Source organism: Glycine soja, chromosome 3 (assembly GCF_004193775.1).
Source record: "Glycine soja cultivar W05 chromosome 3, ASM419377v2, whole genome shotgun sequence".
Classification (NCBI taxonomy): Eukaryota; Viridiplantae; Streptophyta; class Magnoliopsida; order Fabales; family Fabaceae; genus Glycine; species Glycine soja.
The window spans coordinates 2022095-2047903 of record NC_041004.1 but is presented as its reverse complement, the minus strand read 5'-3'; the positions used below and the strand labels follow the sequence as shown (position 1 = coordinate 2047903).

Below are 25809 nucleotides of genomic sequence, written 5' to 3'. Positions count from 1 at the left end.
CAGGAGAGTGTGCCTTATCAATTCAGTTTTGTCTTCTTTGGCTATCTTCTTTCTTTCTACAAAATGCCTATAAGAAGAGTCCGTAGGAAGTTAGTTAGTATTCAAACTAGGTTCTTATGGGGAGGTGTTGAGGGAGAAAAGAAATCCTTGGGTTATTTGGAAGAGTATGTGTGCTACTAAGAGTCATGGCAGGTTGGGGCTTAAAAATTTAAAGTTTTTTGAATGAGGCACTTGTTGGGAATGTGCTACAATGACAAATTAGAATTCCTTGTTGAGAGTAAACTTTAACTGTTGAATTACGTGTAGTATCTAATGTTAATATAGTGTAGCCATGGAATCTTTTGGTAATGTTAATATAATGTTCCCTTCATTAATATACATACTTTTTTGGTCCATAAAAAAATCCATGGAAACAACTCATGATTGCATTGGAACACGAGATTACTAGCCTAAGAAGCTAAACTGAAGTTGTTCCCCCCAAACACTCCTCATGTATCCTTCATCAAATAACAAAATTACTCAAGTCTTCATTCCTCGTACGATCCAAACTTTACAAACTTTATAAAAAGTAGTGTTATGCAATCCCACTACCAAACTTCTCCTCCAAGTTTTTAATATATGGTTTATGTTTTTAATAATTTTTTTGTTGTAAGTAGCTTTCATATTTCATATTGCAGTAAAAAAAAATTCATATTGGCTATATCAATAATAACTCAAGCAATACATGTTTATCTTCCAATAAATAAAAATATAGAAAAGAAAGAAATTAATAATATTTCTTAATTTATGTCACAATAAAACCTATCTAATGGAAAGTATTTAATGTATGCTTGGAGCTTGGAATGGAACTACCTATTTGCAAAGTAAGAAAATTTATTTTTGTCCATTTTCTAAAAGAGTGTTTTTAACTGAATTTCTCCAAAACAAACTAAATTAAATCCTCACTTATCATATTATTTAATAATAATTAAAAATAAAATTTAATTAAAATATATTAATAAGAAAAAATAGGATACCCACAGACAATATTTTAATAGATTTTTTAATTTTAATAATAATACCAAATCTCCAAAAAATTTATCAAACAAAAATTAAATATTTAATTTTTTAGGAAGTGATAATTGATGAGATGATTTTTATTTATTGAATTTTTTAAAAATTTGATGACTATATTATGTTTTAATTTAAATTTATAAATACTTTAATTTCAACCATTTATTATCTTTAATAATTGTTACTAATTGTAATATTCTACCTTAGTATTATACTTTAGATATTCATTAAGCATCAGCTAACTATCTTTAAAACACTCTTAATAAGCTAAGAGTATCCTTTACCAACTACCAGTAAATAGGATAAGATAAGGATTGACAACAAAGATATATATATATATATATCAAAACCAAAATTACTTCAAAATTCCCACAAAACTTTATATAAAGTCAGTCCCACTCTCCAATTCCCAAACTTCCCCTCTAAGTTTCTCTCTCAAGCCTCTCTCTTTCCTTTCAACCTGCAACCCAAAACTGCCACCTCACCCTCTCCCCGCCGCCACCCGCCTCCATGAACGGTGGTGGAGGTGACTTGCCGCCGTCCAACGGCGGCGAGTTCCTCCTCTCTCTCATCCAACAGCGCCCCCACCACCCCCACCCGCCGCCACAGTCTCCGGCGATAGATCCCGCCGTCACCGCTATTGGCCCCATGATCCCCGTGGCGCTGCCGCCGTGGCAAATCGCCGGCGCCGATCAACCCCACCACCACCAACATACTCACCCTCACCATCTCCCACCACCACCACCCTGGTCCCACACTCTCTCTTCTTCTTCGCCGCTTTACCCTCCGAACTTCTTCGGGTTGCCCCATAACCCGTTTCCCCCTCCTCGGAACCACTTCCCCGTCACCGTCACCCCTAACTCCGTCACTAACGGCGTCAACGCTAACGTTAACCTCGCCCACGATCTTCGAAAACTAGGGTTTCCAATTGAAGAAAGCCACCACAACAATAATAACAACAACAACGTGGTCGATGGTTTCGTTCATCATCATCAGCAGCAGCAGCAGCAGCAGCAGCATGAACTGAAGCTGCAGTTCGGGTCTTTACCCACGGTTGCGTATGCCGCCGCCGAAGTTTCCTCCAATGGTGACTCCTTGCTCAATTTGAAGTTCAACAGAGGTGGGAATGTGGTTCACCCCACTTCGAATTCGAGTGGGAATGTGGTTCTTCAGGGTAACCATGATGCTGTGGAGAGAGAAAGAAGAGGACTTGGGGGTTATATGGCTGGTGGGTCGTTACCCCCCGAGACAAGTAGGGTTGCACCAGGGTTTGGGAACAGGATTAGAGGGAAGGGTTTGGAGGGTAGGAATGAGAATTTGTATGGTAGGAGGGAAGGTGGGAGAATGGTGTCTGGTGAGAGGAGCAATGTGGGACTTGTTGATCAGCTTGATCGTCCTGGGCCACCGGCCCGGAGTCACCTCCATTCGGGTTCGGGGAATGAGACCAGTGGCATTGGTGAAGTTGGTGGTAGGGATAGTAAGCACAAGGGAAGTGGGAGATTGAGGATGGAGGGTTTTCCTGAGTCTGGTGGAAGGGTTGCTGATGTTGATGTCCTTGGGGAGCAGTTAGCTGATTCCTTGTTGGTAGAGGATGAGTCTGATGACAGGACTAACTTGAGGCAACGCCGCCGAGAGAAGGTCAATAGTTATATTTGTTGATGTTGCTTGATGTTACGGATTGTTAAATCATTCTTAAAAGCTAAATTTTCAACTGAATTTCATCAAGTACTTTGAGTATTATCATTTGGTTGATAATACAATGGAGTTTTATTTTCTGAGTTATTATTAATTTAAACTTGTTTGAACGCTGAAGAACTGTTTGTTCAAAAACCTAGATAGATAGATTATTGAGTGTTACAGTTATCTACCTGTCATCAAATTATGAGGTTCATGTGGTTTTTATTTTGTTTTCTCATAGTGTGAAAAGTAAATGATTCTTAAATTATGAGGCTTACTTACACTTGCAGCATTTATTCAGGATGTTAGATTTTTGGATTCAAGAGGACAGCAGATAATGAGCCAGCGGGGAAGAATGTACAGAAGGCAGATGATGTGTCGAAGGGACATTGATGATTTTAATGTTCCTTTCCTTGCAATATATGGGTCTCTAATACCTCCTGAAGAAGAAAAGCTGAAGCAAAAGCAATTAGTAGCGATATTGGAGAAATTAGTCAGCAAAGAATGGCCAGCATCTAAGCTATATCTCTATGGATCATGTGCTAATTCGTTTGGTGTTTCTAAAAGTGACATTGATGTTTGCCTTGCTATTGAGGAAGCAGACATGGAAAAATCTAAGATTATAATGAAATTGGCGGATATTTTGCAATCAGATAATCTGCAGAATGTGCAGGTGAGAAGATTGCTATGCTTTCTTTATTGCTATTGTTTATTTTGATGGTTTGTATTCATTGACATATATTTACGTATATAGAGACATGTTCATTAACTGTTTAGGGAAGCCGGAGCTGCTTGTAATCATACTAAGAAATTTTCATAAAGGAGATGTAATGACTTTTGTCTAATATGAGGAAAAATTTAGAATATTTGCTATAGGAAGACTGACCTTGAATCCTGTCTTAGATGATGGAAAAATAGTCCTTATTTGGTAGACATTGCTAGGGTTTTTGTTCGTTATTGTTCACTGAACATGTCCCCTCAGACAATGAGAGTATATGATGCTTAATATTTTTGCAATGGTAATGAGAGAATATAAACACGTGGACAAACAACAATGAATCCCTCCAGTAAGGAGAGGAGAGCTTTCTAGCCTCCTTGCATATCTAATAAAGAAACCCCTCTAACTCTAATGTAGTCATTACCCGAGCATTAAAAACCTAAGGCTAATTGATTATGTATTTCTCATTGCAAAGCTAATAAAGAGGTTTATTGAAGGGAATCTTCTGACTTCATTTTTATGATAATTTTTTGGCATGGATGTAGGACATAATGTGGTGTTTTTAAAGTCTTTGATGATACTTTGATTCTTTCTAATTTATGGTTTGTTTAGAAAGTGCCCATCTATAGACTAGCACAGAAGCTATTGGCCTCACTGATCATTGCTAGTGTCTAGACTAACATGTTATCTCTGTAATTCTTTCCCCCCCCCCCCCCCCTTTTTTTTTTTTGGTAACCACCGTAATTAGGGTGCCTTTGGTTCCCCGGTGGGACTTAGAGGTATCCCCACAAGCTTTGGTCCTTTGGGTTGACTATGGGACTAATCTTCAATCCAGAGTTAGTCACCATAATTCTTTGCCTCCTCTATTGGAGTCTCTTCACCGTCTTTTCTTCCTTGGCATCTCTAATCCTTTATTTGGTTTGATAGGTTTACCCCCTAAAAACTTGAAAGGAAGAAAAAAGGTTTCAAAAACTAGGTGGTGCCTATTATGGTGAAACTTCATCTTTATAAATTTGGTTGAGCATTATTTAATTTCTTGTTCATTTCTGATTGGATGAATGTTTATTATTTTACTGATTTTAGTCATATTTTATAGTTGTTGCCAATGTGTTGGTATGCCAAGAATGCGTTGAGGGATGAGAAAAAACTTGGATATGAAAGAAGAAAAAGATAAAAGATAGGATAAAAGGAATGAGAAAAGAAAATGTTCTGAAATTAATTAATTTTTTAAATGAAATAGAACTTTGTGAAAAAAAAAGATTTGGATAAATATGCCATGGTTAAGAGTTGTATGATGAGTAAAACTGATGATCAATCTTTTGAAACCTAGAAAAAAAATGGAGAAGTAATAATGAAACACAGGAAGTGGATTAATAAATTTGGAATATGACACAATTGACTGGCAATTGACTGATTAAGTTTTCCTAGAAGAAGCTTATTGCTGCTGGCTTACTGCTCTTGGAAACATTCATTTGAAGGTATTAAATTGAAATGAAAGTTTCTTGGGAGTCCTTAATTTGAGTTTGTTTATAGGCCTTGACACGTGCACGGGTTCCCATAGTAAAGCTCATGGATCCAGTGACAGGAATCTCTTGCGACATATGCATTAACAATCTCCTAGCTGTTGTGAATACCAAGCTTCTTCGGGATTATGCACACATAGATCCAAGGTTGCGTCAGCTGGCTTTCATTATTAAACATTGGGCTAAGTCAAGAAGAGTCAATGAAACTTACCATGGGACCTTGTCTAGCTATGCGTAAGTTAACTTCTGATGTTATTCTTGTCGAAAAAGATTTTGCTTTGCCTTTATCTAATTTAGGCAAGTAATGTTAATATTCCCAAAAATCAAAATAGACATGATTGAACAATTGAAGTTCAGATAAATGTGGTGACTGGATATTATTCTTAAAAAATAACAATTTATAATTTTAATTACAGGTATGTTTTGATGTGCATTCATTTTTTACAAATGAGAAGACCTGCTATCCTTCCATGCTTGCAGGTGCGTACTTCAGTTTTCACACTTGTATTCCAATATGTGAGATATATCTGTATGTAACCATTTTAGAATTTCATTGTTTATGCTATTTATGTTTCAGAAGTACCCTTTATTTTGTTCTGAACATAATGGTTAGTGTTTCCATTTTCCATGGAATGAGAAAATTAATTTAACCAGGAATTCTTGGTTTCTTTTCATTTTCCATGCAATTTGATGCAAAGGCACTTAAAAGTTTTGCGCTGTAGCAAAGCCTGATAGTTGTTATTGGAAAAACACTTTTTTTTCTGAGGAAACTGCTTTGCCAATGGCATGGCTAATAGTATCATCGGAATAACATTTTTGCAGTATTCAAATCAAAGATAATTAATTCTTCCTCATTAAGCATTCCATCAAATATCACTCGAATAAAGTTTGTACATCATATAGCTAATTTTGTAATTGTATTTAATGATTGAATGCTACTTTCTATGTAGGAGATGGAGACAACGTATTCTGTAACTGTGGATGATGTTCATTGTGCTTACTTTGATCAAGTTGAAAAACTTTGTGATTTTGGTCGCCATAACAAGGAATCAATTGCTCAGCTTGTGCGGGGATTTTTCCATTATTGGGCATATTGTCATGATTATGCAAATACTGTTATATCTGTACGCACTGGAAGCATAATCAGGTAAGAGAACCCGGTATCTGTGGTATCTGTAAATATTTTCTCATAGTTCCCTTTTATGTTCCATTAGTAATTGTTTGCCCTTTTATTTTGGGGGGGGGGGGGGGGTTGATACTAACATATCTATCATTGTTAACAAGAGAGTTGTTTTCATTTAATCGAATATATGATGCTCTTTTTTGGTGTAGCAAGCGAGAGAAGGACTGGACAAGAAGGATAGGTAATGATCGCCATTTGATATGTATAGAGGATCCTTTTGAAATATCTCATGATCTAGGTCGAGTGGTAGATAAACATAGCATCAAAGTTCTCAGGGAAGAGTTTGAACGTGCTGCTGAAGTTATGCAGAATGATCCAAATCCATGTATTAAACTTTTTGAGCCCTATGTTCCCAGTTAATTGATTGTTTTGAATATAGATTTTATAGGTTTGGTAATGGACACTCAGCTTGTAAAGCTTCTTTTGTCACATCTCATATATTAACCTAGTCTCATGTTTACAAGTGTATTTTTTAGTTAGGGTTTTAAATATGCCATCTCAATGTAAAGAACTTTTTGGCCTTTGATCTTTTATTTGAAAGGCAAGAATTTTCTGTTACGTTGAACAAGCTCCCAAGGTATTAAATGGCTTGTGAATAATTAATTATATAGTCACAATGAAATTATTCTATCAATTTCATGGTCTTCTGGTACCGGGTTTAATATGGCATGCATTCTGCAATTGTTGGAGTGTGGTAGTGCCTTTTTTCAATTTTAATTTTTTGCCCTATTTTCCTCTTATACGTGTAAATGTTAGGCTCCAAAAACAACTTGTTGGCTTAAGAACCTCTTGATATTGATACCACTGATTGAAAAGCTTAGGTAGTTACAATTGATCAAATTATAGGAATATAACATCAAATATCACCAGAACATTTTGAATATACCAAGAGTTAGTGGGCATACACCGAAGATATCAAGGACCAGAAAGAATACTGCTGCTTCACATATATACCTTCAAAAGGCATATTCTAAGTAAAAGACAACTCAAATAATCATGAAACAAGACTGAATCTAATTAAGGGTTTGGCCATGGTCTTTGGTACCCGTTGTTTTGCACAAGCCACTTGAGAGAAACAAAATTTAGAAAAATATGAATGTAGCATGTCTTTTTTTGTCCTTAACACAGCTCCCTTAATAGCTATTGCCTATTGCGATCATGGGTAAGTTCCATGTAGTCATATTCCCAAGGAAACTGTTATTACCACTACCAATATTGCTATCTTCTTTGAAATCCCCCTTTTGTCCAAATCCCTACACTTCCTTCTCTTTCACTCATACACTCTCTTGCGTGACCCCACACCAAGTCGTTGGTTTTTATGAAGAAACACTTGTGTCTGTGGTGGAGGAAGGTTCTCCATCTTCAGATCTCGGTGTGGAGGAAGTGACGACGACAACCATGACACCCATCATGACAACGACGACGATTAACACCCACGTGTGCGACGACTATAGCCATGTTTGTTGAGATTTGTGTTGCGCTAGTCATCATCCTCGTCAATTGTTGAATCTGCTAATCTACGTTGTTGAATCTAATGACCTCCATTGTTGAATCTATGTTGAGTTCTTGTTTGAAATGTTGAGTCAACAAGAGAAATATGATTCTGTTGTTGTACTCTAGCAGGTGAAAAAAATAAAACAAACGGAAATATGATTTATTGTACATTATGATACTTTTATTTTTTTAACCTATATGTGTAACAAAAATATGATTCCGTTATACAGTGTACAATAAAATTATATTTTTGTTGTTTTATTTTTTTCACCCTTCATATGTGCAACAAAATTGTGTCTTCACCGCTACGTCGACCTTGACGTGTGCCACCGCCGCGTGCCACCGCCGCGGAATCCAGGTCGCGGCCAACATGGTCCTCGCTCTGCTCATTGACGTAATGAGGAAAATCTTGGCGGCGGATCGATATTTGAGGACTCAGCAGAGTCGCGACAATACGCCTTGGGATTTTTTCACATTCGGCTCCAAGGTTTGTGCTTATTTTATTTCATGTTTCTTTCCTTTATTGGTTTGTATTATACTATCTAATTATGTGTACATTCTAAAAATAAAATCAAAATATTATCTTATGTGTAGTATAGACTTATCTGTAATATGCATGATGGTATAGGATACAGTCCACGTGGCTATCATCAAATTGCTATCATTTTGCTTAGGAATAGAAACAAATCTACTTAAAACTACAACTCAAAATATTAATAATTAAAAACGAGTTTAATGGTCTGACGTGTCAATTTATTATAAATTATGATATTATGGTTTTTGACTAGTTTTTATGAAAGTTAGTACTGTGTAAAAATCTTTATACTTTATGAGCAAAAACTTTTTTTTTCTCATTAAAAATTAGGGGACAAGAATACAGTAATGAACTTAGTTAGAATATATCAATTTTGTATAGATTTTTTACTCTATAGTTTAATCATAAATTAACATATAATAGAAAATGGTTGGCCTTTTTAATTATTATTTCTAAAGTGATATCTTGTTTGATAGTCTAATTTTTTAATTGTCAGTCTGTATAAAAAGTTAAACTCTATATTATGAATATTAAACATCATTTTTTTTATAAAACTTTAATTTTTATTTTTAATGTTTTATCTACTGTGGTGGAAATGCTGGTTGGAATTTTCAAAAAGAAATGAAAAAATTATATATGATACCAATGAGTATTGAGATTTGATATTTACTCAGAGCCAGGTACATTATACCCTTGTATAATGCATTAAACCATCACAAAAGTGTTTAAAAAATGTATGATTAGTGGTATTTATTGGAGAGTTTGTATGTGATGGAATTTCAATAGTACATAGACTATTTGAAGCTTCATTCATATTCATATAAGGAGTAAAGGGTTGTTATTTCAAAAGTCTTTTGGTTGCATTATCTTATACAACTCTAAGCATAAAAAAGCTTCAGTTTCGTATCCTTTCTATTCTAGCATTGTTGATCTTGCAACTACTAGCGACGCTCGTGTTATGTTGTGCACTAAATGAACAAACAAAGCGAATAATTAACTGGGAAGTCATGTTGGTATTAGGAAAACAAGGCTTTATTGTCAATGTTGGAAGAGGAGGTCTTATTGATGAAAAGGAATTGGTCAAGTGTTTGATGGAAGGAGAAATTGGAGGTGCTGGTTTGGTTGCCTTTGAAAACGAGCCTCGTGTTCCTGAAGAGCTCCTTGAAATGAATAATGTGGTTTTATCTCCACATGCTGCTGCTTTAACTGTGGAATCTATGATGAATTTGTGTGAACTTATGGGAGGGAATTTAGAAGCCTTCTTCTCAAACAAGCCACGAATAACTGTAGTAATGTTGGCTTTATAACTTGTTCTTTTGATAACATAATATCGTGTGGTACAATTTTATGTTATTCCTGCAATGATTCTGAATTAAGTTGTAAATGAGTTTGTTCTATTCCAAAAACCATCTAAGCAAAGTGCCTCTGCAAGTGTATTTCAAACTCTGTTTTGATCGAGGGAAGGAGATAAAGCAAACTCTATTTGGATCAGTTTTTAAGCTCATTTTTATATGGAAACTCTATTGTGCTGTTACTCATCTTCCTATTGTAGTTATATCATGGTTGTCTCCAATAATAGTTACAAAAGTTATTGCTAACAATGGCTGGAAGATAGTAATCTGAACGCATTTGGTTAAGTAATATGCATAATTTTGTTATAAATTCCATAGTACCTATCTTTGATTCTTACGGATAAAAAATATTATAAATACATACTCTGGCAATGCTTTTGTTGTTGATTATTTTTAATATTTCACTTTAGATTCTCTTGCAGTATGATATAAGTAGTGTGCTTCAACATGCATAAAAAGCTGTTGTTCTAGCTGATATGGCTTCTCTAGAAACCTCTAGACCGTGTTTTTCTTTTCTTCTAGACTATATGCATCTTTTACCGAAGACAATCACTTGTGTTTCGTTAATAATGTATTATACTTTAGATTCCTGCAGCATGTTTTAATGGAAGTACTCAAGATTTCACATTGACTAATAATATGATGAAAATGAAATATATAAGTAAGAGAATTTTGAAGTTGTGTTAACAAGTGTTAAAATTTATAACTACATTTGTAGGACTAAATTTTTCGATGTAATTATAAACCGTTGAATATTAATAAATAAAGAGTTGAAGAAATTTTCATTGAAGACTAGTAAAAATTTATAAACAACTTTTCAATGTAATTATGATTCCTCTTAAAAATTAAATTAAAGTTATCCCATGATTCTCCTCCACACATGGTCGAGTTGGGACTGTAGGGGTGCTAAAGTGGAACTTAATCACTCTGTTTCTCTCGTTACTGTTCTACATTTATGCCCATCTCTTCAGATAAGCAATAATTTCTGTTTGTTGTTTAGATGTCGTTTTTCCACTTTCTGCTCTCATACCCCTTCATTGATGGGTATTGAATAGTGTGTTGAAATTGCAAAACAGAAAATGAAAAACAGGTGTTATGAATTGAGGCATCTTAAGTTGACCAAAAATAAGGCCCTTCCTATTCTTCTATTCTGTTATTGAAATTCTCGGAGTATTTCTTTGTGTGGTTATTGTAATATGCTCCTTTTATCTCGTAATTAGAAAGAGAACTCCATGGCTAAAACGTGCAATGAAATGAATTAGAGAACACCATCTGAACAGATGGGATTATCTTCATATATGGCCATGAGTTTCTTGTCAGCATATAGAATGCAATGGTGCTTAATATCATATTGCTAAATTATGGATAGCTTTGGTTTTACCATGTTTGCTACTTTTGTTAGTTTTGTAAACACTGCTATCAATAAGCTTTACATGGTGAAAATACGTTAGTTTGACAGTGTTTTGGTTTTTATAGCCTGTTTGGCAGATTTGATTTTAGAAAAGCTAATAGTTATAGCTGTCACATTCTAAGTATGATTTCTCACTTCTAGTTTGTTAGGAATAGTTGTTAATTGTCATAAGATCTATAAATAGAGCGTCTAGATAGCCTCATTGTATATTGTTCAAATCAATCAATTACACAATAAGTTACTTTTATGGAACTCTTTTGTTATTCTTTGAGCTTTATGTGTGGCCATATCAACTAGGTGTGATATGCATTTATTTTCAAAATTCTGATACTAGTAGAATAAAATTGAAAGGAAAAGAATAAATATTTCGATAGTGTTTGATGGTACCACTTTCCTGGAGCTCAATCATCAAAGGAAATGGCAGACAAACCGCACAAAAACCACAATGATAACAACAAGGAGCATCAACCACTCCTTGTGCTTGGTCCTCCATTCATGTTCCCAATTTTTGAAGCTCAAAACCTTCACAACTACCATTTCCTCAATGCCTTCTCCTCATTCAAGTTACCTCTATTTCAGGAGATCAATTAGCCGTGGATGTTGCTGACATGGCTATGGGGTTGCTAATTGATGTGATGTAGAACATTTCTGCTGCTGATCATGTTAGGAAATGGGATCCTTCTAAGCCCTGCAATCTTTCTTCTGGCTCCCAGGTACCACTCATTCTTCTGCATTATGTGCATGTTCTTTTCATATTGTGGTGTATGTATATTGTGCACATGCTCCTGATGTTCTAGTGCTAGTAGTAATACACTTACCAAGTACTAACACACTTCTTCTAACACATTCAACTAGCTAGGGAAAAAGGTTCTCTCAAAGTGGAAAAATCTTGATTCTCAAGTGTGTTAAGATCTCACCGTTAATTCTTTTAAACATCCTCTTTATGATAAAAACACGTTATATTAATAAAATTTATTGAAGGGATCCATTTCCCATTCAATTATTAATCAAAATTTATTAAAAATTGCAAAATCATGAGTTAGATCTTTAAATAGGTAGTGTAGCCTACATAATTTTGCAGTTGTCAATAAATTTCAATCTATAATAAATAGTGTTGTTAGTATTTCTCTTTTAATGATTTCAACACAAATCAAGTGTGTGAAGAGAGGTTTTGTTGATAGAGGATAATCAATATACTTGTATACCATATATGACATTAGTACTCATTAGAATTGATAAATAAAACATCAAAATTCTGGAGCATGATTGATAACTAGCACTCAGCTTTGTGTTTCAGCTAGAAGGCAAGGCATTATTGGTTTGGGAAAAGTTGGCGGAGACAGATATTAAGAGATTTATAATAATTTATATATCTTGCTCAATTAACTAAATTAGACTCCTTTATACTTTAACTAAACTAGACATTCAATTTTTGTTTTCTGTTTTTATTTTTAATTACAAAATAATTACCACATTGTTTTTAATTTGTTTTCTTTGTACCAATAACTTATTAGTTATGGAATGCATTTTAATAATTAATTTTCATGATATTTCATAAATAAACTGAGAATATCTCAATCTTCCTGTCACTTTCACAATCAAACACACATACTTCTTTGACGGAGGGGTCAAACAATAGTTTAACTACAATGCTGAACAATTTTATTTTTTTTATATTAATTCAGAATACATTTTTTAATTGCTTAATATAATTTAAATTAACATATAAAAATAATAATTTAAATTAAATTTCCATCGCAATGATTCTTCTCCGCACATGGTCGAGTTGGGAATGTTGTGGTGCTAAAGTCAAACTCAATCACTCTCCTTCTCTCCCAACCTTTCTTCGTCTACGTCAATCTCTTCAGGTAAGCAATTAATTCTGTTTGGTTTCGATGCAACTTTTGTGTTTAAGCTCGTTAAATGCATGAAAATTCACTTTATTGTTTTTGGACATGCTTGTGTGTTGGAACTGTTTGAGAAAATGTCCAGCTGGGAACTCCTGCATTGTATGGATATATTTTTTTCCCACATTTTTAGCTCTCATACATATTTCCTCAAGGGTATTAAATTTTATTCCAGTTTCTTCCAACTCAATCCATTCAAACCATACTATGCAGCCCTCGCCAGAAGATCTCTGCAGATTTCATCGGGCTCCTCCCATTGCTCAGTCTCATTGTGACCAGCAGTGCTGGAACCGACCACATAGACTTGGTTGAGTGCAGCCGCCATGGTATTCAGGTTGTCTCTGTTCCAGGAGATCAAGCCAAGGATGTTGCTGACATGGCCGGGGGTTGTTGATTGATGTACTGTGGAAAATTTCTGCTGCTGATCGACATGTTAGGAAATGGGGTCTTTCTATGCCCCAGAATCTTTCTTTTGGTTCCAAGGTACTACTCATTCTTCTGCTTTATATGCATGTTCTTTTCATGTTATAATGTGTGTATGTATATTGTGCAAATGTTTCTGATGTTCTATTTCTATTTGGATGAAGATTTTCAATAAAAGGAGTGTTAATAACACATTCTCTAACACAATTTTTCGAATACCTTTACTATTGGTAAATATTTATTGGAAGTACAAAATCTTTAATGGGCAATCATTAAATAAGAAGTAAAACCTACTCAATTTTGTAATTTCTAGTAAATTTCAATCAACAATAAAGAGTGTTGCAAGCATCTCTTTTTCAATAATATCAACTCTAATAAACTGTGTGTGTGCATGTGGGGGGGGGGGGGGGGGGGTGTCTTGTTTTGTTGATAGAGGACAATCAATACATTTGTTTACCTTATATGATTGTAGTACTCAATAGAACTGACAAATAAAACATAAGATTCGGTAGCTTGAATGGTAACCAGTACCCAGCTTTGTGTTTCAGCTAAAAGGCAAGTGAGTAGGGATTGTTGGATTGGGAAAAATTGGCAAAGAAGTTGCTAAAAGGCTTGAGGCCTTTGATTGCAGAATTATGTACCATTCAAGAAACGAGAAGCCATTTATCTTGTACCCTTTTTATTCTAATGTTGTTGAGCTTGCTGGTAATAGTGATGTCCTTGTGTTTTGTTGCCCACTTAATGAGCAAACAAGGCACATAATCAACAGGGAAGTGATGCTGGGGAAAGATGGAGTTATTGTCAATGTTGGACGTGGATCTCTAATTGATGAAAAGGAATTGGTGTGGTGTTTGATGGAAGAAGAGATAAGGGATGCTGGCTTGGATTTGTTTGAGAATGAGCCTAACGTTCCCAACGAGCTCTTTCCATTGGATAATGTCGTCCTCTCCCCACATGCAGCTTCATTGACTTCAGATGGTTTCACCGAAGTATGTGAACTTGCCGCAGAGGCTCTAGAAGTGTTCTTTTCAAGTAAACTACCGAGTACTCAAGTGTTGGATGACTAAATTCATTTTTATATCTACTTTAGTGTTTTCTTTCCATTACCTAGAAACTGAAAATATGTCTTACCCTCTTTTTCCAAACATAGAATTTAGCAGCCAGCAAAATCCTCTAAGCTAAGGTGAAGAAATCAGTCCCATTTTTTTTTTATTATAACTCTATAACTACAACAATTGATGTCATCAACTTGTGAATTTGAGAGACACTCTTGTCATACATGCATAATAGTGAAATTTGTGGCTTTGAAAGAAAGCTCAGTTGACGTGTGAGATACATGTAAAAGCTATAAAGCTGTAGTTCTACTTTTGTTGCCTTAGTAAAACTGATTTGTTTCTGCGTGCATTATGCTCATCTAGTGGAAGATGTTATAAAACTCAAGGCTTCGGCTGAAATAAACTTATGGTCTTATAAGCTAACCATTTTGAGTTTGTTTGGATTTTTTTCTTTGCCAACATATTTCATCTCAAATGAGCTTGAACATCGAAGAATCAAACTTATCTAGACAACAAGTCAACGCTAGTCAAAATGACTTCGCATCAACCTAACATTAAAGGCCTAAAACTTGACTTTTGAGGCAGAGGAAATCCTTCTTGGCTTAATCAACTTCCCAAGTTAATGCAAAGGTACTCATTTCCTAAAATCACAAAAGCCACCACCTTTACGTGTTGGTGGAACTCCATATATCTAAGGGCACTTATTGTCCATGGCCTAAAAAAAAGGAACAACACCATCATGTTGGTGCAATTGCAAGCCTTACTCACTGCTTGTATCCCAAAACCATCTCATTTTTAGGTTGGTGTCTTTACAAGACACCCCCCCCCCCCCCCTTCTAGGATGATGGGTTCATAAGACCACCTCCTTCTCAAGCTTGTGGGTACAGTATCCTTTCCAACTTGATGGGTTAACAAGTCTATAACGGTTGTAAGAGCAAGTGTAGAATCTTTTCAGGTTGGTCATATCACACGTCTGTAGGAATACTAGTTGTCCACCTCACAGCAAATGACACATGATGCCAACACTTGGATGTGAAGTATAAAAGACACCAAGATGAAGAGGCTAAGGAAACATTATGCTTGTGAGAGCCAGAAAAGTTAGACACAAATAACACACCGATTTCGTCATTCAAGCATCTTTGAATACATACAAGACAACAAGAAATTAAAAAGGTAAAATGCTAGTTATTGTTTCATTCAATACTAGATGTCAAATATACATTTGATAGACTGACATCCTGATCTATAAAAGGAACAAAAAAGTTACAAGGTGTGTCAACATCCCAACATTTCAAGTTTTCCTTGACTTGATAGCGTCATGATTAGCAATGGGGGCAATCCATTGTTGGAGGTAGTAGCCCAACACAGGAATGCCCTAAGGTTCATGTTGACATTTGTGCATAATAAATCTCAAATTTCAACTTAACCTTAGCATACAATAGAACACATTGACATACATAAGTTGGCACCTCATACTATAACACATACGCTACCAATTTGAGGGACAATTAATTGTTCTAGACTAGGCTCGGTCCAACCACAACTAGCTAGTCCAATGTCCAAACATATAGAGAATGCCTCCCAAAATATATAACACTTGAATAATAATCATTAAACCAAATATTTGCACCAATTTTTGCAAATATTTTGAAAATAGATATTATTTAAAATTGCATTTATTGCTAAATGATTGGTCAACGAAGTTATCTAAACCTAAGATTCAACTTTGTGAGGTATTGAGTCTCTTTAGTACCGTTCACCTCTAGACTATCATCTTACTTGAGCTTTGGAATTTACATAAGTACACTCTCCACCATTGTCGACGTCAGAGAGATCTCAATAATCACCACTGAAAACTAATTTTCTAGATTGTATAATTTGGATTTGAGTTCAACTCTCAATCAATTTGTAAAGTAGACGTGATCCTCTACTTCTATGCTTTAATTTGACAATATCAGTTGAAGATATGAGATCTCCAATACCCGTTACCATTAGATTCAGTCACTGCAAAACATGAGATCATTTCCTCTGAAGTTTGAGAAAAATCGTTTATAACATGCGGAAGAATTTCACTTAATGTAACCGATTCTACCACTGTCAAGGAAAAAACCTTAGTCAGTTGATTCAGAAAGACTTCAACTAAATATATATAAAGTTCAAACTTTAAGATGTAAATCCATAAATGATTTTATTTATACATACCTAATAAACCTGAAATGAATAAATCCAACGTGCACTATCTTTTGGGGAACAATGATATTGATGTGTATACTTTAAATAATTTTGAGCTTATCTCTAATCATTTATATTTTCCCTTTTTCTCTTAGACATGTTGAGTTAGGATGGCCTGTCGTTTCTGCTGTGTTTTTGTTTAAACCTTGAGTTATACAAACCTACGTGATTTAAAGAATATAACATTGTGTACTCTGGATAACAGCCCTTAATAAGATAAATTTAAAGAATATAATTAGATAGTAATCCAATATTTTTCTTGATGTGACGGTAATCCAATAAAATTAGATTTCCATCAAGAGGAATAATGATCAATAGGATCGATAACCATTATTATATAATTAGGAAGGGACAAGATTAGTCTTAATTAATTGCAAAAGTTTCTAATTAAATAACGGTATAGTTCCTTTCTTTAGTTTTGGTATTATATATCTCTAATACTTTGTAACGACGTTAAGATATATATATATATATATATATATATATATATATATATATATATATATATATATATATATATATTACCAATTATGGCATATACGTGAATTCTTCTCTTGAATCATGAACAACTCGATCGGTCTTGCATTGCTAGAAACAAAAGTTTGCTGGTATAGTTAAAGATTAATGGCTTATTTGCATGTAGTGCCAACTCGTTATTAAAGTGACATTTTGTCGTGTTGGATATAAAAGCAACGAATTGAGTCCAACCCCAGTTTTTGAATTTGTGTGCGATGATTTTAACATAAGATACTCTTCTTACTGTGCGGTCCTTATCAGGTGAAAAAATAATTCATTAATTAATTACATCCTACCCATGTGAGTGTCATAAAGTGTGTGTGTGTTGAAATGCAACGAGATAGTGAAATATTCTATAAAAGTAAAATAATAAAATACAAACAATCATAAAATATGAATTAGAATGTGATTAGAAAAAATGTGAACATATAAAATAATACTAATGGATAATTCATACAAAAAAATCAATCATTCATCACGAGTTTCGGAAAATAAAAAATTTTCATTATTTTGCTTATCAATATCAATGGATACTACTATAAAAAAGTTTTTCTAAGACGGTCAAATAGAGAATATAACAACAGTTTTAGACCGTCCTAGAATTTAACGTCGTCGAAACTCAAAAATTTCAATGACGGATCCAAAAACACCATCTTTAAGAAGTGAACAACTTTCAAAGACGGTGCTAAGATCAACACCATCTTAGAAAGTAAGCATTTTAAGACGGTGTTTACCTCAGTAACATCTTAAGAAATTTGTCTTCTAAGAAGTTGTTAGGTAAATAACGTCTTAGAATGTTCACTTTCAAAGATGGTACTTACATCATCATTGTTTTAGCAAGTAAGCATTCTAAGACAGGACTTACTTCAGCACCGTCTTAGAAGACAAACTTTTTAAGACAGTGATTACTTCAGCACCGGACGTGCCCGACAAACATGTACATGCATCTATAATTGGTATGGATCGATTAGAGGTGATTTCCCTAATTGATTGAAACAGGGAGGTGCTTATTTATTTATTTTTTTTGTCTCTAACATTCTAGTTTTCTTAAGGGAAGAAAATATTGGGAATTGATTTAATTTTTCATTATTTGGACTATCTGATTCGATTGAGATTATTTGTAAAGGTCTATATTATTATATCTTGATAAGGTATATTAGCTGATCAAAGTTAAAGCTTAAGGTAGGCTCACAAAATCAAAAGTGTAAGTGCATATGATTTATTAATGAGTGGTTTCTTAGGTAATGTTTGTGAGTCAGTGAGTGGATGGGTCAGAACATAACACTCTATTTTCTGTTTTGTTACTTTGGTTCTACTCTTGCTAGCATGAAACTTAAATACATGGTTTTTGAGTCTTAATTACACTTTATTTTGCTTTTCTTAAAACGCATAATCTTCTATGCAGTTTCAAATTATCTTAGAAAAGAAAATATAATTTGACGTTAATAACTGGTATAATAATTAACTTTGTTTAGTAAGAACTGCACTATAGATCCTAGCATACTTAATTTTTCTGCAGAATTCTTTAAAAGGAAATTCCATTGATTTTTTTTAGAAACTTTGAATTAAAAATAAAATCATTAAGTCCCGAAAGAAGTTGACAGCTACGTCAATATATGACGGGATAAATTGATTGCTTGCATGACATGCCAGCATTATCCTTCAATTGGCTGTATATGCATTTGGAGCCTGTTGAATTAATACTCAATTAAATTAATTAGTATTTTTGGACATTACGAATAAAACAAAAATCTTATAGTAATTCAGATGACACAAAATACAGCGCAGTGTATTATTAATTAATTAAAAGTTCTACAAATATGCATAACAACACATAACTACAATAGAGTTCAAGACAACTAATAATGCATTAGTAGTGACAACATCGAATAACTTCACTACACAAATCAAGTCTCTTTATTCCTAAGAATATGGCCTCAGTTCTTCTTCCATTTGCACCATATAGGATTCTCCCAACACTAACACCACAACTAATTACTGATTAGCCTTTCTCTTTTGATGTTTCTGTTATCTTTTTCTTCACAAGTCGAACCACCAAAAGCACCCTCTTTTTTCACTTTAATATGATGTCATATCTTCCTCACTCAAGCAAATACAAGCTAAAGCTAGTTTTATAGTTTTTGTTGGCCATGGAGCAATTGTGTGGGGGCACCCTTGTTCAGTTGTTTTTCTCTAGTAGCCACCTCGAGAAAGCATCAAGTGTTTCTGTGTCAGACCTGTAGTGTTTCTGTGTGAATTCAAGAAGGCTTGGCCATGTGAAATCTGGGTATGTTCTTGGATTCTCGTTGCTGATTAGATCTTCTGGAGGGGTGACCACTTTGTCTCTATTTGGACATAGGAAGAAAGCAAGTGATTTTCTCACAATTTTGTTGTTTACAACTGCTCTATGCATGCAACTCTTGAACAACCCATTCGATAGAGCCTGAAAGATAATTAAGTCACAACACACATATTATTTCAACTTTAACAACAAAGCTAGCTTAAGGAGCGCTTAAGAACCTATATATATAACAACATGGTACGGTATGATTGCCAGATAGCCATAATTATTCAAACATGGTATGGTATGGTTGCCAGATAACTATAATTCTTAAGTATGTGATGAAGGATTTGATTCTCAAATTTGTGTGTATAGAATAACATATGTTAAAAAAAAATCAACCTCTTAAATAAATCATGGTATCCTATAGGATTAGTCTCTAGCTAGCTCTCGGTTAGAAATACTTCAAGTTCATCCAAAAGAAAAAAGAGATATAGCTTAGTAAATTCATCTTAATTTGTGAACTTAGTAATTGATGTATATATCAAGTGTTGTAATATTAAGTTCATTATTTGAAGGACATTAATTATAATGGACCTACAAGACATATCAATAATTAATTGAGTGTCGATTATGTTGTAAAAAGCGACATGTCAACCTTCATGTCAACCTTGTAATTATATGATCCATACCATAAATGTATCGCCAATATTGACAACGAAAGCATCTTCTTTAGGAGCGACAGAGTACCATCTTCCATCAACGAAGACTTGGAGGCCCTCGACTTGATCTTGGTGGAGAATGGTTAGGGATGTAGGGTCACAATGAGGTCCTGTTCCTAAAGCTAACTCAGGTTTTTGGCATGGTGGGTAGTAATTCAACCTCATAACCGACTCATTTCCTTCGAAGAAATCTCTGAAACATTCCCTGCCAACTCCTAGGGTCATCCCCAGAAGCTCCATGATCCCAAGAGAGAGTTTGCTCATGGCTTCACAGTATTCTTGGAACACACTCCTATTGCAAATCAAATGAAACATATATATATATATAAAGTTAGTGTAATTATAGAATAAGAAAAATTGGTCTGGAGGCTTTACATTTATCTTTTATATATATGTGTGTGTGTTTCCTGTGTGTGCATGTGTGTAGAGACTAAGAGAGAGATGAGAAAGAAAAAAAAAAGGAAAAGTATTAGTTATGTGTTGCAGCTAACTCTAAGTTTTTAACTAAGGATTTTACCTTATATGTGTTTAAAATGCTTTTCATAAGATTTGTCACTGGTTTAGCTTTCATAGCAATTCATATGATTTATTTAAAAAGGAAAAAAAAAAAGCTAATTTAAAATAAGCTTTTTTTTTTGTTGTGGAAAAGAAGAAAAGTTAATAACAACAATACCTTTAAAATGAGCTTTAATATCTTTTAGAGGTTATGAAACTGAGCAACTGAATATGAAAGAAAACTGCATTCTATAAATCTTACCCAAATTTCCTGAAATCCTCCCCCATGACATTTAGGAAATAATCCTCCACACTTTTGCTGGATTTATCAGCAGAATAATGGAAAGAAAGTGTTTCCTTCCAAGGAAGTTTGGAGGAGAATCTTCCCATGAAGCTATTAGCATAGCCACAATGTTCTCCAATCTTTCTCTGAGCCTTCTGCTTCTGTGACAGCTGCATGCAGAAGAAATCATCTATGAGCTTATGAGCTTGAGCTATGAGCTTTCTATCAACACCATGGTTGACAACAAGGAAGAAGCCATGCTTCTTGCATGCCTCATTGGCTTCTGCACAAATTGCTGACACAGCTTGTGGATCTCCTGAGAGAAAAGCCTTCAAGTCAATGGGTGGAATATGGAGTTCTGGTGGTGTTAAGCATGGTTTTTCATGATCAGGCCATATGAACTGGGAGGGTATGTTGGACTGGTTTGGCATCAAAGATTCATCAAAGTGGTGTAGTTGTTTCTGTCCTTCCATGTTGTCATGATTTTCTGCGGATGTGTTTTGAGGTGCAATTAGCATTGAAGGATGATGAGGGACTAGCATGTTTTAGTTTAATTTGATGAAGTTCACAAAACCAGCTTAGTGTGTGTGGAGAGAGAGAGAGAGAGAAAAGGAGAGGTCAAAAGAGTGTGAACAATGAATGAATGAATGGGGAATTAGACAAAGGAAGAGGTTAATAATAAAGTTGGTGAAATAGAGTATTGAGATAGGCCAAGAGAGGATTCATTGGGGAAGTCGGGGAACAGACATTAGAGAATCTTATCATTAGTTTGTTTTGCAAGATTGCTTGCTATCTTTATCACTCTACCTTTCTGCAATGTGTCTGTTATATATAGGGAGATCATACGTACAAGTGGTTTTTTTGTGTTGGAACTTGCAAGTAGTTGTGTGATCAGTAGGAGAGTGCAATTCAGAGAATTGCTAGTATTTCTTTTTTATGTTTCCCTTGAAAAATATTATATAGATGATTAATTTTTTTAAAAAAAATTAATTCATCATTTTTTTTGTTACGTCATATTATCAATTATATTAATCATTTATTTCCATCTTTTTATGATTCAGTTTATTTACATTTATTTTAATAAATAAATATTTTTTTTCTTTTTTAGTGTGTTTGTTTAAATTACTTTTATTTTAAAAAAATAATTTTTTACTTATTTTAAAAAATAAATCATATATATTTTTTAAAAAAATTCTTATATAAAAAGGGTTTATATCTCTATTGGTGTCTACATCAAAAAAGATATAGATATTTAATTGATCATTTATTTTTTATCTTTTTTTGTCACATCAATTATATTAATCAATCATATTAATCACTTGTCAAATCCAAAAAAAATATTAATCATTTGTTTTTTTTTCTCTTATATGTCTCGGTGTTTACATCAAGAGTGGTATTCAATGATTGTTTCCTTTAAATAAATATCCCCCTAACATAAGAGGAATATATTATTATTGTTAAAATGTATTATTCATTTTTTCACCTTTTTTTCCTAATTCTTTCTATCTTTCTCTTAGTTGTATATCTTCTCAATATAAATGAAAAAAGCTGGTTTTCTTTTTGGATTACAGCATGTTCCAGTAAAAATAATCATGCATTGAGAATTAATTAATGAAGAATAAAAAAAGTCGCGTGAAAGTGTAGCTAGGTATAGAATTAATGCAAATAATTAGCTTCCGTGATTCTATTCAACGCATAGGACAGAATAATAACAATAATATTACTGCTCTCATATATATTAAGATGCATATAAAAGAACTAAGAGAAAAACCAATGATCCAGCACAAGACACGCAGATTTTAAAAAATGGTAAAATATAAATGAAGAAAAGTAAAGGGAATAATAAGATGCAAAATTTAAAATTAATAATAATTAAGAAAAATTACAACTAGGATCTGGTGGGATCAGTTTGCACGTGAAAATATCTATGCATTTTTTTTATTAAAAAAAACTAAAAATAAAAGATAAAATTTATCAGATGTGGAATTAATATGATACACAGAAATAGCTAGCTTAATGCATAAATGATAAAACTGAATCTCTGATGAGACTCATGTCTGCTTTGGACGTGCCTAATTTTAAGTAACCCACTTATTATGCCAAGGTTTTGAAGGATTTTCTTCTTTGCTATGCTTCTGAATGCATTTTCAACCTCTAGCCTTTCCAGCAATATAATAATGATTAGAAGGGACGGAACAAGGAAATTTTACTAAGGGGGAGAATTTTTACCATTAGTAATGATGTAAAATTTAATTTAATAATATATGTCATATATATTATAAAAGTAAATATAACAGTAAATCATAATTAATTATGGACTTCTTTCTTTAATTAAGAAATTAAAAGCATATAAGAAATCCAAAAATTCTATAACTCATGTATATGAATAGCAATTAAAAGCAATTCAAATTAAAAAAAAATGCTTTTAATTGACACATTGCAATTCTATAATGTATAAGAAAAGAAATGAAATATTTTATGAAACCAATTAAAAGCATTCAAAATTTAAAGCAAAGCACGTACGTTTTTTATATCTACAAAATTATCTATAAAAATAATTAAAAGTGGAATTAAATTCTAAAATAAAACAAACATTTATATATTTGAATTGCTTGTTTTTTTCAGTAACTATTGTTATAAAAAAAATTAATTTATAAAATAAAATAAGGAAGACTCAGTACAAATACCAAAAAGAAAAAAGAAAACAAGTTGCTTAGTTAATTTTCTTTACTTTTGGTCACTTAATATGTTTTGAGTTCTTTTTACTAGGTATAAAATAAATAAAAGTGTACAGATACTAATATTTTATAAACGTATAGAGCTGTGAGTGGAGGAGGAGGGGGGCAAAACTGGAAATGTAGAAAGGAGGCAAATATAATAACTCATTTTATTGTATATCAGAACATTTTGTAGAGCGATAGATGATTAGTACATGAATTATTTTAATATTTTGAGAAAGAAATATAGAAATATTTTTCATATTTAATAAAAAGACTAAAAATACTTTTAATTGAATATAAAAATTCTTGAAAATTTTCATATGCAAATAAAAGTTAAGGTTTAGTATTACCGATCTAGATCGATGGAAATAAAACTATTAAAATATTGATTATAAAGTTAGCAACTTCTTTATTTATTTATTTATTTTAAATTTTATTGTCGTAATTGTACAATTAATCATATCATCTACCTCTATAATTGTGACCACTAATCTTACTAGTATACCACCACTATCACCTCAATTACTAGAGTCTCCAGTGCTCCTATGTTCTTGAAAAATTATAAATTCATTATTCTTATTTTATTTTAATTAAGGATGTTTAAAAAATAGCTTATTTTCTTAGAAATATTTCATTTGAATCAAACTTGAAAATGTATTAGTTAAAAAAATATGTTATTCCTAATGAATTAAATTAAGTTAACCACTAATTAAGTATATTTTATAAAATTTTGTAAAAACTCATTCACTTTCCGAACAAATGATTTAGTTTAGAGTATAATATTTTTTATCTAAGAAATTTCACTTAAAGTTATGCACAAATTAATATCTTATATATGTCCACGTACTATATATATATATATATATATATATCACGTTCTCCTACTTGATATGGGATCCACACACATGTATCACATGTTACATACTATATGTTACCACACACATGTACGTACTTTAATGTTATAAACATGAATATTAAGCAAAAAATATTTACATGCTAATTTTTTTTCTAATATAATGATAATTTCTGTAGAATTTAAGCAAATATCCACAATCGGGGTTACACTTATAACTATATGCATATTATTATAGGGTTACTTGACCATTTCCAAAGTAATTTGCAATTTGGCCTCGCTGGGTTTGTCTTCGTGATTTTTCCATATATTTGTTATCCAGTAAAATAAAATAAAAAATTAAATAGGAACAATTTTTCTTGATATGAGGTATTTTTTTTAGGAATTTATAAAATAATAAGAAGTGAATAAATTACATCACTAAGAAATTGTTAAGGACGTACAAAAGCGAGTCATTTCAAATGAAAAGTAGTGAAACATTAATACTAATATTGTTAATTCACTCGTCTCTAGTTATTTGAAATTATCATAAATTTGAAAGGATATCATATATGCATACATAGTATACATATTCCACAATTTAAAACACCCCTCTCAAGGTGGTAAATGAATATTAATTATTTCCAACTTGACAATAAACTCCTGAAATATACTAATAGGAGCCCCTTTATTTGCCACTTGGATCGGAGCCTCCTAGCTATAGTAATTAATATGTGTTGCAATTATAATTTATAAGTTCATAATCCAATTTTTCTTTGATGGATTCTCTATCCATTTCTGTGTTTTGTCCTGTAATATTGGACTAAATTATGCACAATGCTAATAGCTGAATTTTTGTCACAAAACACAATTTCATGGGTCCCTTGTATTTAACATTGAGGTTATCAAGAAAAAAATGTCATCAATAATCTTTCGCATATGTTATGTGTCATAGCTCGAAATTCTATTTAAACACTGGACTGAGCAATTACATTCTGCTTCTTGCTCCTTCATGTTACCACAATTCCTTAAAAAAACATACAATAATTGGAAGTGGGTCTTCAATTTATGACTATATATATATATATATATATATATATATATATATATATATATATATATATATATATATATATATATATATATATATATATATATATATATATATATAGTGTGCCTTCTCTCCTAAATAATATCAAGTGTATTGTGAGATAGATATATTAGCTTCCCTGTCAATCTATGGTGGTAAGAGAAATAGGTGGACTTTCTTCACCTTCAATTTTGTGATTATGTTCAATGGGAACCCGAGTTCTTACATCGTAGTTTTCTTGTTTCTTTGAGATGATCAAGTACATACACTTCCTGAATTTGAGAAATAATGATGCCGTTTACAGAAT

The 25809-nt window shown here is 32.9% G+C and overlaps 2 protein-coding genes and 1 pseudogene across 2 annotated transcripts; 2 read left to right on the top strand and 1 right to left on the bottom strand.

The window, feature by feature from the left end:
- The first annotated feature begins 1433 nt into the window (after positions 1-1433).
- On the top strand, positions 1434-6788 carry LOC114405826 (UTP:RNA uridylyltransferase 1-like). Its single transcript, XM_028368331.1, has 6 exons — positions 1434-2691; positions 3032-3403; positions 4982-5205; positions 5388-5451; positions 5922-6118; positions 6304-6788. Exons 1-6 carry the CDS (start codon positions 1564-1566, stop codon positions 6512-6514), a joined length of 2196 nt encoding a protein of 731 aa, XP_028224132.1. The 5' UTR covers positions 1434-1563; the 3' UTR covers positions 6515-6788.
- A 2402-nt stretch (positions 6789-9190) lies between these two features.
- On the top strand, positions 9191-14734 carry LOC114405624 (annotated as a pseudogene).
- Positions 14735-18841: 4107 nt separating this feature from the next.
- LOC114405825 (gibberellin 20 oxidase 1-D-like) lies at positions 18842-21651 on the bottom strand. The gene is made up of 3 exons (XM_028368330.1): positions 20840-21651; positions 20053-20374; positions 18842-19522 (listed from the first exon to the last, which is right to left on the bottom strand). The coding sequence occupies exons 1-3, from the start codon at positions 21400-21402 to the stop codon at positions 19259-19261; spliced, it is 1149 nt and encodes a 382-aa protein (XP_028224131.1). The 5' UTR covers positions 21403-21651; the 3' UTR covers positions 18842-19258.
- Positions 21652-25809: the final 4158 nt, after the last annotated feature.

Coding starts and splice junctions, on each gene's coding strand:
- LOC114405826 (XM_028368331.1), top strand. CDS start 1,564: ATGAACGGTGGTGGAGGTGACTTGCCGCCGTCCAACGGCGGCGAGTTC. Junction 5,206..5,387: donor GGGACCTTGTCTAGCTATGC/GTAAGTTAACTT, acceptor TTTTAATTACAG/GTATGTTTTGATGTGCATTC. Junction 6,119..6,303: donor CGCACTGGAAGCATAATCAG/GTAAGAGAACCC, acceptor TTTTTGGTGTAG/CAAGCGAGAGAAGGACTGGA.
- LOC114405825 (XM_028368330.1), bottom strand. CDS start 21,402: ATGCTAGTCCCTCATCATCCTTCAATGCTAATTGCACCTCAAAACACA. Junction 20,375..20,839: donor GAGGATTTCAGGAAATTTGG/GTAAGATTTATA, acceptor GATTTGCAATAG/GAGTGTGTTCCAAGAATACT. Junction 19,523..20,052: donor ATATTGGCGATACATTTATG/GTATGGATCATA, acceptor ATTATCTTTCAG/GCTCTATCGAATGGGTTGTT.